Genomic DNA, 12104 nt, shown 5'->3' on the forward strand with positions numbered 1-12104 from the left:
TCTATGAAATATAAAATGAATACCATATTTTCCAGCAAAGACATTTTAAAGGTAATGACAGAATCAGTCAAAACTGAATTTCTGTCTCATTCATCTTCAATTTGTATTTTCTCTCAGTTCCTCATCCTTCAGATTTTAATCATCTCATCCTTACACTTCAAATACCTTGTTACCTTTTGTTATGTGTCTGCTACCTATTAAAAATAAATTTTTAACTTTTTAGGCACAGGAGTGGCTGTGTGGTAAGTAGCTTGCTTACCAAGAACACGGTTCCAGGTTCAGTCCCACTGCGTGGCACCTTGGGCAAGTGTCTTCTACTATAGCCTTGGGCCGACCAAAGCCTTGTGAATGGATTTGGTAGACAGAAACTGAAAGAAGCCTGTTGTATATATGTATATATATATATATATATATATATACTTTATTTAAAGCAGCAGAAAATTCGACAAAACCTGTTATTCTGAGTTTCACGTTCCTGTTCGTCGCACAGTTTTTGCTAGAATAGAACCAATCTATTCTAGCAAAAACTCTCCGACGAACGGGAACGTGAAACTCAGAGTAACAGGTTTTGTTGAATTTTCTGCTGCTTTAAATAAAGCATATTACTGTACCACTGGTATTTGAGTACTCTTTTTTCCACCTTGTTTCACATTAATGTGTTTACTCCGGTATATACATATATATGTATATGTATGTATATGTTTGTGTGTTTGTGTTTGTCCCCTCAACATTGCTTAACAACCGATGGTGGTGTGTTTACGTCCCCATAGCTTTGCGGTTTGGCAAAAGAGACCAATAGAATTAAGTACTAGGCTTACAAAGAATAAGTCCTGGGGTTGATTTGCTCAACTAAAGGTGGTGCTCTAGCATGGCTACAGTCAAATGAATGAAACAAGTAAAAGAATAAAAGAGTAATAGATGCAGGCATGGATATAGGGTTAAGAAGCTCACTTTCTAACTATGTGGTTTCAGGTTCAATCCCTCTGTGTGGCACGTTATATATGTGTATGCATGTGTGTGTGTGTGTTTACCCCACTAACCTCTTCTGCTTGGCAACTGGTGTTGGTTTGTTTATGTCCATATTGTTTATTGCATCAGCAAAAGAGACCTACAGAACAAGTACCAGCCTTAAAAAAACAACAAAAAATCCCTAAGTACTGGGGTTGATTTGGTTAACTGTAACACTTCAAGGTGATGCCTCCATATAGCCACAGTCAAATGACTTAAACAAGTAAAAAATAAGAGGCTAGAAAAACATGTTTTGAGAGAAAATAAACCTTAAGAAACCAGGGAAACAAGGAAATGTATTTAGTTATAGAAAATGTCACCCAGATGTCATAGACAATGTATAAATAAATGTGCCTTTTTAAAGCCTAGCCAGGCTCATGGGTCCGGTTTCCCGGATTCTATGGCGCATGTGTTCCCCAGCTGGATGGGATGCCAGTCCATCGCAGCGTTACTCATTTTTGCCAGCTGAGTGGACTGGAGCAACGTGAAATGAAGTGTTTTGCTCAAGAACACAACGCGTCACCCAGTCCAGGAATCGAAACCACAACCTTACAATCATGATGCTGACACCCTAACCATTAAGCCGCGCACCTCCATTACAGACAGTGTAATAATTATAATTTGTAAGATTACTTTGAAATCTTTCACTTAACTTATTTAGATCATCATTCTGTTGGCAGCATCTTTAAATGACATTAATTTATGAACAAAGCGACCGACTCTTTAGAGATTGGTTTCAAATTTTGGCACAAAGCCAGCAATTTTTGGGAAGGAGTAAGTCATTTACACCAACCCCAGTGCCCCTGAAAGGATGAAAGGCAAAGTCAACCTTGGCAGAATTTGAACTAAGAATATAAAGATGGATGAAATGTTGACAAGCATTTTGTCTGGTGTGCTAACCATTCTGCCAGCTCTCTGCCTTTATCTCTTTTGAGATTAATAGAAATGAACAATGTAGAAGCAATACTGAATGGATTATTTCAACAGTTTATTGTTTGTACATACCGTCAGGCTATAAAAAACAAATTAGACAAAATACAAAATGGCTGAAAGAGCAACTTTTAAAGTCAGCCTTTACACTGACTGTTATTAAAATACAAAAGCTATCCAATTAGTTGTTATCATTAAGATAAGAAGTAGAAGAGACATTTTCACATTTGGTCCAGTTGCCACCCGGCAATGTAAAAGATGTAACCTGAAATAAAAAGAGTATTTTTGAAATAGTTATGTCACTTCTGAAGTTTTATGGAATATTGTGTTGTGTCAAAAGTTTTAAACAATATGCTGGTATCGTATTTGCTTTATTCATCAAGTTTCATCAAAAGCAGTCTAGTGTAGCGGCACAAGCAGTCAGCACCATATTGGATGAGATCTCACAGCAGCCATTGCCATCTCTGAGACTGGAGCGAGACCTCACCTGCATCCATTTGCCATGTGCGAGATCACAACGAGGCTTGCGATGGCAAACTGTATATAAGGGCAAAACAGAAACAGATTGATTTTCTCTCTCTCTGCTTCTACGCAGTGGCGCTTGCTAAGCACACTTCACTGGCTGTGCTTGTCTGCATGTTGTACCTCCAGAGGCAATGTGCCTGCACTAATGGAGATACAACACCACACACACAGCTCGAAATGGTTGCTGAGAGTAACGCACTTCACCTGTTCTGTGAAACTTGTAAATAAACCAGTTGTAAATCACATTTGTCGGAACCTGAACTACACAAAGAACAAGATATAATGGGAGAAGGCAATATTCTCCTGATATCGTAAACCTTGCCTTCCATTATACTAGCATTCAAAGTAGAGGCCACCATGTTGCACCATCTGAAGTCGCCTTTCTATCAGTTCTTTAATTCTATGTTCATACCAGTTCTTGTTCTTTGAGGTGAAGAACTCCTTCACTGAAGCTTCCACTCTCTCTTTGTTGATGAAGTGTTGTGATTGCAGGAAGTGAACCATGAATCAGAACTTTAAATGCTAGGCTGCTTGTGTTGTGGCTTGATGAATGAAAGAAATAAGTTACCAAGATATTGCAAAACTTTTGACTCAACACAGTATTAAAAGAGCAGTTTACATGCATTTAATTTGCATCTCCAAACGAGTCATCATCATATCAATTAGCATCCATATTCGTGCATCCATGGCACATTAAAAATACCAGTCGAGCGTGATCGTTACCTGCATCACCTTACTAGTACCTGTGCTGGTGGCACATGAAAAACATTTGAGCAAGGTCGTTGCCAGTGCCTCTGGACTGGCTCCTGTGCTGGTGGCACATAAAAAGCAGCACTTGAGTGTGGCTGTTGCCAGTACCGCCTGACTGGCCCTCGTGCCAGTGGCATGTAAAAGCACCCACTACACTCTCAGAGTGGTTGGGATTAAGGAAGGGCATCCAGCTGTAGAAACTCTGCCAGATCAGATTGGAGCCTGGTGCAACCATCTGGTTCGCCAGTCCTCAGTCAAATCGTTCAACCTATGCTAGCATGGAAAGCAGACGTTAAGCGACGACGATGATGATGATGATTCCATGCTGGCATGGGCTGGATGGTTTGACAGGGTTTGATAGGTCAGGGGACTGCATCAAGCTCCAATGTTTGATTTGGTATTGTTTCTATGGTTTCTAAGCCCTTCCTAGCTCCAACCACTTTAGAGAGGGTACAGAGTGTTAATTGTTTTTTTGCTACTGCCACTAATGAGGTCACCTAGCAGCTTGCAAAACATGACCTCATGATTGGGCAGAAGGATGTGGTATAAAGGGAAAAGGCTTATGTCAGATGTTGACGAGCAAGAATATGGTAGATGAAGAGAAACAAATGTCTTGCTGTATAAAAACTTAAATCAATATAATTTTTGTTAGTAACCCAAAAGTTAACCAATCTCATCATCATCATCATCATCATCATTATCATCGTTTAACGTCCGTTTTCCATGCTAGCATGGGTTGGACGGTTCAACCCGGGGTTTGGGAAGCCAGGAGGCTGCACCAGGCTCTAGTTTGATCTGGCAGTGTTTCTACAGCTGGATGCCCTTCCTAATGTCAACCACTCCATGAGTGTAGTGGGTGCTTTTTACATGCCACCGGCACAGGTGCCAGGGGAGCATGGCAACAGCCACAATCGGTTGGTGCTGTGACATCATAATATTGTTTATTTACTGTAACCGATATCAGGTTCAGTTCTCATCCCCACTTGTGTTTATTTTAATTATCCAGGCTATAGACTGTTCTTGGGAACCCCTGTGTACCAAATCAGTCAAAGAATTCAGGCAAAGGGAAAGTTCCAAGATCCGAACATGCAAGTAGAGTTTAAAACTATGAGAACTGTGAAAGTAAACCTAGAAGATACACAAACCCTGGTTAATAAAGAAGAATGCAAAATTCTAGTGCCCTCGGGAAATTGGCCTTGCTTAGTATGCAGAAAAGGTGTCTGTCGGACCCTTAAAGTATGCATCCAGTGTAAAGTATGTATACATCTTTGATGGCAAGTCTGCTCAATCTGACCAAAGGGTAAACAACCACCACCACTGCCGCCGCCGCCGTCACCACCACCACCGCCACCACCACCATCACAACAACAACAACAACAACAACAACAACAAAAACAGCAACAGCAGCAGCAACAATAATCCTTTCTACTGTAAACACAAGGCCTGAAATTTTGGGGGAGGGCCTAGTTGACTACATCAACCCCCAGTACTCAACTGGTACTTAATTTATCGATCCCGAAAGGATGAAAGGCAAAGTTGATCTCAGTGGAATTTGAACTTGGAAGATAGCAACAGACGAAATACCTATTTCATTACAACCCACAAGGGGCTAAACACAGAGAGGACAAACGGATTAAGTCGATTATATCGACCCCAGTGCATAACTGGTACATATTTAATCGACCCCGGAAGGATGAAAGGCAAAGTCGACCTCGGCGGAATTTGAACTCAGAACATAGCGGTAAACAGAATACCGCTAAGCATTTCGCCTGGTGTGCTAACAATTCAGTCAGTTTGCAGCCATAACAACAATAACAATAATAACTACAACAATAGCAGGACTTATCAATGTCTGTGCAACCAACAGTTTGCATACATTGATTCACAACTAACTCGTTAGAATCATCAACATAAATGCCAAGTATTTATTTAATTTACAACTTACCTGTTGGGTTCACCTTGCATTTTCTTTGACCATTCCAGCTCCAGACTGACCCCTTCAAACCAAGTTTGTGCATCTTCAAAAGGATATTCATAACCTTGTTTACACTTACAGGCATAATTACCCAGACCAAAACCAAAACCTGTCAGTGGGGAACACTGTAAAGAAAAGAATTGTAAAAAGTTTTCTTCTAACGAGAGCCAAAAGTTGGTGCTTGCCATCAGACATAACATACAAACAGTGTGTGCATGCGCGTGTGTATGTGTGTGTGTGTGTCTGTGTGTGTGTGTGTCTGTGTGTGTATGTGTGTGTGTGGAAGGGTGAGTACAGAATATTTTGCTGTCATTCTTTTGTCCTCGATCATCCCTGATTGCACAAACCTATGATCAAGGCCATGAGAATCCAGTCAGATATATAATGGCAGATGGTGGTGATATATAATATAATATCCAAGGCGGCGAGCTGGCAGAACCGTTAGCACGCCGGGCGAAATGCGTAGCCATATTTCGTCTGCCATTACGTTCTGAGTTCAAATTTTGCCAAGGTCGACTTTGCCTTTCATCCTTTCGGGGTCGATAAATTAAGTACCAGTTACGCACTGGGATCGATAAATTAAGTACCAGTTACGCACTGGGGTCGATGTAATCGACTTAATCCGTTTGTCTGTCCTTGTTTGTCCCCTCTATGTTTAGCCCCTTGTGGGTAATAAAGAAACAGATATATAATATCCAGTCAGATATATAATAACAGATGGTGGTGAGCTGGCAGAAATGTTAGCACGCCGGGCGAAATGCTTAGCGGTATTTTGTCTGCCGTTACATTCTGAGTTCACATTCTGCCAAGATCAACTTTACCTTTCATCCTTTCGGGGTCGATTAAATAAGTACCAGTTACGCACTGGGGTCGATGTAATTGACTTAATCTGTTTGTCTGTCCTTGTTTGTCCCCTCTATGTTTAGCCCCCTGTCAGCAATAAAGAAATATATATAATAGCAGACTCTCATAGTTCAAGAAAGACAGTTCTGCAGTTTCTTGCTGAACAACCTGTACAAATGATTCGTTTATAGTGATCAAATGTAAGTGTTGTTCATTAGTTCACTCCCTCCAAGAAATTGATGTTACCTGGGCAGGTGTATGGTGTTCCACTCAATATTTGTTGGCGTGATCACAGAGCAGGGCAAGATGATGTGTTTTGTTAAAGAACACAATGTACCACCTGGTCCAAGAATTGAAACTATGACCTTCTGATTGTGAGTGCAACATCCTAGGCCATATTCTCTCACCTGGCACTTCGTCACTTACAATGACAAGGGTTCCAGTTGATCCGATCAATGGAACAGCCTGTTCATGAAATTAGCATGCAAGTGGCTGAGCACTCCACAGACACATGTATCCTCAACATAGTTCTCAGGGAGATTCAGCATGACACAGAATGTGACAAGGCTGGCCCTTTCAAATTCAGGTACAACTCATTTTTGCCAGCTGAGTGAACTGGAGTAACGTGGAAAAAAGTGTCTTGATCAAGGACACAGTGTGTTGCCAGGAATCGAACTTGTGACCTTATGATTGTGAGCCAAATACCATAACCACTAATCTAGGCACCTTCACTTTGCTGTCACCACACATACATGCACACACACTCACGTGGACATAGTTTAGGGCCTTGAATTACTAGAAATGAACAGGAGTTATAAAACTAAAGTGAATTAAGTGTTGTAATAGATTTTAAAAAAAAACATTTTTTTCTTATTTTTACCATAAAACATTCAAATCTACAAAACTGTAAAATATACAAATTATATTTAGAAGCTTTACCTTTGTAGATGGTGGACATAAAGCAGTGTTTTTAAAAGCATTAGCAATGTAGAATGGTTGGTGGCACTGATTAATATCTAAGAACTTCAGGTCTATGTCAATCAAAACAATACCTCTAGAAATAAAGGAAAAATTAAATAAGATCTGACCAGCACATAAAGCTGTAAATAACATAAAATTATACCAAGCGGATTAACTCTCTGAGTTTAATAGAGTACTTTATGATAGAGTATCTGTGGCACTTTCTACTATATAACATAGGGACCCCAAAATGTGGATAGTATCACATTAGACTGTTTTAATCTTTCTCTTTCTACAGTTTTTCTCTTTCTTATTTGTAGTCTACAAAAAACACTTGACAATGCTCCATATCTAAAAAGAGAAACTTCACTAAACCTTCATTAAATGAACAATCACTCTCTTTCTCTCTCTCTCTCTATATATATATATATATAAGAATTTTTTGTGTAATAAGATAAAAAACCAAGGCTGTATAGATATTAGAGCATTTATAGATAGTAAGGTCTTACGCGAAAAATTCTTATATACACACGTTGACATAGAACCAATGTTGAACCATTTATTTGCAATATTACCGAATCTGGAACTTAAATATGGTCTGTTTATAGCACTTATTCAGCATTACTTGACACCTTTGGGTCTCAATGACACCATTATCTCTTATATATATATATATCATCATCATCATCATCATCATTTAGCGTCCGCTTTCCATGCTAGCATGGGTTGGACGGTTCAACTGGGGTCTGTGAAGCCAGAAGGCTGCATCAGGCCCAGTCTGATCTGGCAGTGTTTCTACGGCTGGATGCCCTTCCTAATGCCAACCACTCCGTGAGTATAGTGGGTGCTTTTTACGTGCCACCCGCACAGGTGCCAGACGGAGCTGGCAAATGGCCACGGACGGATGGTGCTTTTTAAGTGCCACCAGCACAGGGCCAGGCGAGGCTGACAACGGCCACGAATGGATGGTGCTTTTTACGTGCCACCGGCACGAGGCCAGTCTGGGCAGCGCTGGCAGCGACCATATTCGGATGGTTCTCAGCTGCAATTTCCATTGATCGATTTCGATTCTGATCCTCACTTGCCTCAACAGGTCTTCACAAGTAGAGTTTTGTGTCCCAATCTAGATGCTAAATTCATTGTACTCATTGCTGCCTCTTACAAGGAGGTGCTGAAAAGTTCCTGGTTTGGGGTGCAAGAAAATAAGGAGGATCAGTTAATTATAATTTTATTCTACATATTCCACTCTCAGATTCACATACTTTTATTGCAATGGTCCTCCAGTTTTTCTAATCCCTGTAAAAGAATTCGGAAGGTTGGGCCTACAACCAGACCTTTTGGAATACTCTTAAAGCCAGGAACTTTTCAGCACCCCATTATACATTGCCAACTGTACCTCTTTTTATGGGTTGATGGCTTATATAGTACCTTCCTTGTCAGGGATCATCAGATCAGATCAGAGTGAAGGCCCCTGTCAAAAGCATTTCCAGGTTAACAAATGCTAAGTAAAGGGATTCATTCCTTGCTAAGCACACCTGTACTTTTCCTGTACTTACTTCACTATGAATATGGCATCAGTGGTACCTCTTCCTACCACAAAGCCAAACTACATCTCATTCAGGTCAAACCTATTCCCAATCAATTTTGTTACAATGGTTCCATCTTTTACTCTCTGCTAAGTTCCCCTTCTTTTCTCCAACATTTCCTTATTGTTATTTTTACATCTTGAAACTCTTTCTGTTGCTGATTACTTAGCTCTGTAGTATGAAAGTAACCTGCTGACAGTCACACAGACTGAGGCAAGTAGAGTTATAGCTCTTGTTAGGAACCCAGTAAAACAGTCGTACTAGAATGTTATACACTTTTCACAGTAAGAATTGTTAAAACGTATCAAATAACTCTAAACATTTTTGTTATTCAGAATATCAGGATTATAGAGGCAAGTAGGGAAATGGCAAAGTTCTTTGAGCTAGGACAAAATACTTTGTGGTATTTGTTCCTGTTCACTATATTCAGAGTTCAAATCCTGCCAAGCTTATCTTTGCCTGTCAACCTTCTGGTGTCGATCACATAAAAGTGCCTTGCCATGGATGTGGATTAGTAAAATAGAATATTGACAAAATGCCTTGTGGTAATAGTTCTGGTGGATCTCTATGTTCTGAGTTCTTGGTTGGTAGACTTAATCTTTTGCTCAGCTTAAAACCACCACCTCACATGCAGTGTACTATTAGAAGAGTTTACTTTGTGGCAAGCATTTGGACAAGATTTCTGGTTTGAGGAAAACTTCCACCAGAGGTCATCATCATATCATCATCATCATTTAACGTCCACTTTCCATGCTGGCATGGGTTAGACGATTTGACTGGAACTGGTGAGCCTGAGAGCTGCACCAGGTTCCAGTCTGATTTGGTATGGTTTCTACTGCTGGATGCCCTTCTTAATGCCAGCCACTCTAAGAGTATAATGATTGCTTTTTACATGCTGCCAGCATTGGTACTATTTACATGATGCTGGCAACAGCCACAACTACAATTTCATAGGTGCCAGCAGGGTGCTATTTACATGACACCAGCAATAGCCATAACTATGCTTTCACGAGTACCATTTACATGGCACTGGTAACAGCCATAACTATGACTAGAATTTCACTTGGTTTGACAAGTCTTCTCAGCACTGCCTTACCAAAGGCTTCAGTTAATTGTCATTGCCTCCATGAGGCCCAACATTCGAAAGATCATGCTACCAGCAACGGCCATGATTACGATTTCATGGGTACCATTTATGTGACACAGGCAATAGACACAACTATGATTTCACTTGGCTTGATGAGTTTCCTCAAGCACAAAATAAAGGGTCACAAATGTTGCCCTTCCCTATTCATGAAATTGTACAAGAACAAAGAAAAAGGACCTGGAAATAAGAATTTATAAATCTGAAAAAATAATAAATAAACTGTTAACTTACGTAAACTTTACAGAGGAGAGATATATATTCCGACTAAAAAATGGAACACTATAAGTGATGACCCATTTGTCAATTCTTCCATCACAACGATAAGTTGGTCCACTCCATCGACCAGACTTAAAAGTAGGTGCTTTGTAAACCAAATCACTGTATTTGAAGTGGCTTTGATATGTTCCATTGATATTAGATCGCACAAATGCTTTAATATGGAATTCTTTCAATTCACTTATATTTGATCTAAAACGTTCTTTTGCTGTTTTGAACCCTGGTGTATTCAAATAACTCTCTTTCAATCCTGCAGCATCTATTGCCCAAAAACCTTGATCGTTTCTATAAGCCCAAGGTCCAAAGAGGGCCTTTTCTGTTCCATCAGCTCCAATAAACTGGTAGCTGTCAAAAAGTACAGCAGAAGAAAGTATTTTGTGGTCTGACATCACGTTAGCTAAAACCTCAGCAAATATGTGATCTTCTTGAAGTTGTTGTCCTCCATCCAGTATTCCAAAATGTACATTATACTCATTGTTTTGTAAAAAACTGCTCAGAAAATGCGCCAGACGTAGAGCTGTTCTGGCCTGAGATTCAAACTGTTTTTCAGCTCCATATATTACTGACCCAGACAATGACAAGCTTGATGGAGGTTGTTTATGACAGTTTATGTTATTTATAACACCCATTTTTTTCATAAGAGTTTTTATCTTAGCAGCATTACTTTTATCATAAGCATTTCGACGATGGCGTGAAGTGCTACGTCTGATATTTCTTTTCGTATTTAATGTACTCTGCTGTTGCCTGTACATTGTTGTATTGTAATGTTTTCCCAGATGTACTTTGCGATCTGAAATACAAAATGTCAATGATAAAGTTAGCATTCTATATACTATTTGCATTTGGTGGGAATGTGAAAGCGTTGAAGATGTATGGTTATTAAGGAATTTCAATTCTAGCTCACATACATCCATTACCAATGTCAACTAGATTACACACTGAGATGTGGTGCAACCACTTCCAAATAGAAGATGGCTGAAACCCCAAGACATCTTTTACTGAGAGTCAGCCACTTGCATCCAGGCTTGTTTGGATATCATTCTTATTCTGCAAGACTGTCTTTAAATGTGACATGCAGGCCACTGATACCAACTTATCAAGTTGGAAAGCCTTGACAGCAGATCACATCAGGGAACGACACATTGGGTTGTGAAATCTTATTATCAAGAATTACAGGTGATCATGGTGGCAGAACCTTTGTTTATAGGCCTGTTTAGAGTTACAGCAAGACCTATGACCTATGACTTTGGTCTTGGTCTGCAAAGGATTAAACTGGGACCACCACTACCAACAACAACAACAACAATAATTCTTTTAGAGACTCAACTCAGAGAACCTGTCATGCTGGTGAAGCTCCCTATTATCATTGAATGGTACAGTAGCACTTCAGCAGACCAAAATATCACAGGCATTAACCATTCCCATGTAATTCTGTTATTAATTTATACTATATTTTATACTATATTATTTTATACTAGCTTAAAAGCCGCACTTTGTGTGGACTTTTGAGCTAGCTCCCGTGGAGATCTAATTGGGCCTGTGGCCCTAAACTAAAGAGAGCTAAATAGCATGACTATAATACAGTTCTATATTTAAGAGATGAGGAATTATGTACATTATTTACAATTGATGGATATTTGTCCTCATCTTGTTTGTTGTTACCAGAACATTTCTGTTGATATACCCTCCAACCTTCATCAGGTGTCTTGGGGAAATTTCGAACCTGGGTTCTCATTCCTAAGGTATTTTACGATGTTATTATAATTATCATCATTATTATTATTATTATTATTATTATTATTATTATTATTATTATTATTATCATTATTATCATTATCATTATTATTATTATTCAGGTCACTGCCTGGAATCGAACTCGGAATCTTGGGTTAAGAGTGTGGGCTACTAACCCCAAGATTCCAAGTTCGATTCCAGGCAGTGACCTGAATAATAATAATAATGATAATGATAATAATAATAATAATAATAATAATAATAATAATAACAACAACAACAACATCGAAAAGTGCCTTAGGAATGAGAACCCAGGTTCGAAATTTCCCCAAGACACCTGATGAAGGTTGGAGGGTATATCAGCCGAAAT

At 39.4% G+C, this 12104-nt stretch overlaps 1 protein-coding gene across 2 annotated transcripts in view; it reads right to left on the bottom strand.

Moving 5' to 3' along the window:
* Positions 1-1973: 1973 nt before the first annotated feature.
* The window catches only part of LOC115216171, a 29910-nt gene continuing 19779 nt past the window's right edge, over positions 1974-12104 (bottom strand). The window contains exons 6-9 of one of the 2 annotated variants that reach the window (XM_029785373.2): positions 9956-10790; positions 6971-7085; positions 5159-5313; positions 1974-2203 (exon numbers count right to left, since the gene is read on the bottom strand). In XM_029785373.2, the coding sequence (XP_029641233.1) occupies positions 2098-2203; positions 5159-5313; positions 6971-7085; positions 9956-10790 (1211 nt within the window). In that variant the 3' untranslated portion in view covers positions 1974-2097. The remainder of the gene's footprint in view (positions 2204-5158; positions 5314-6970; positions 7086-9955; positions 10791-12104) is intronic. The other variant, XM_036504670.1, reaches the window with a different exon arrangement.

This window comes from Octopus sinensis, linkage group LG1 (genome assembly GCF_006345805.1).
Source record: "Octopus sinensis linkage group LG1, ASM634580v1, whole genome shotgun sequence".
Lineage (NCBI taxonomy): Eukaryota > Metazoa > Mollusca > Cephalopoda > Octopoda > Octopodidae > Octopus > Octopus sinensis.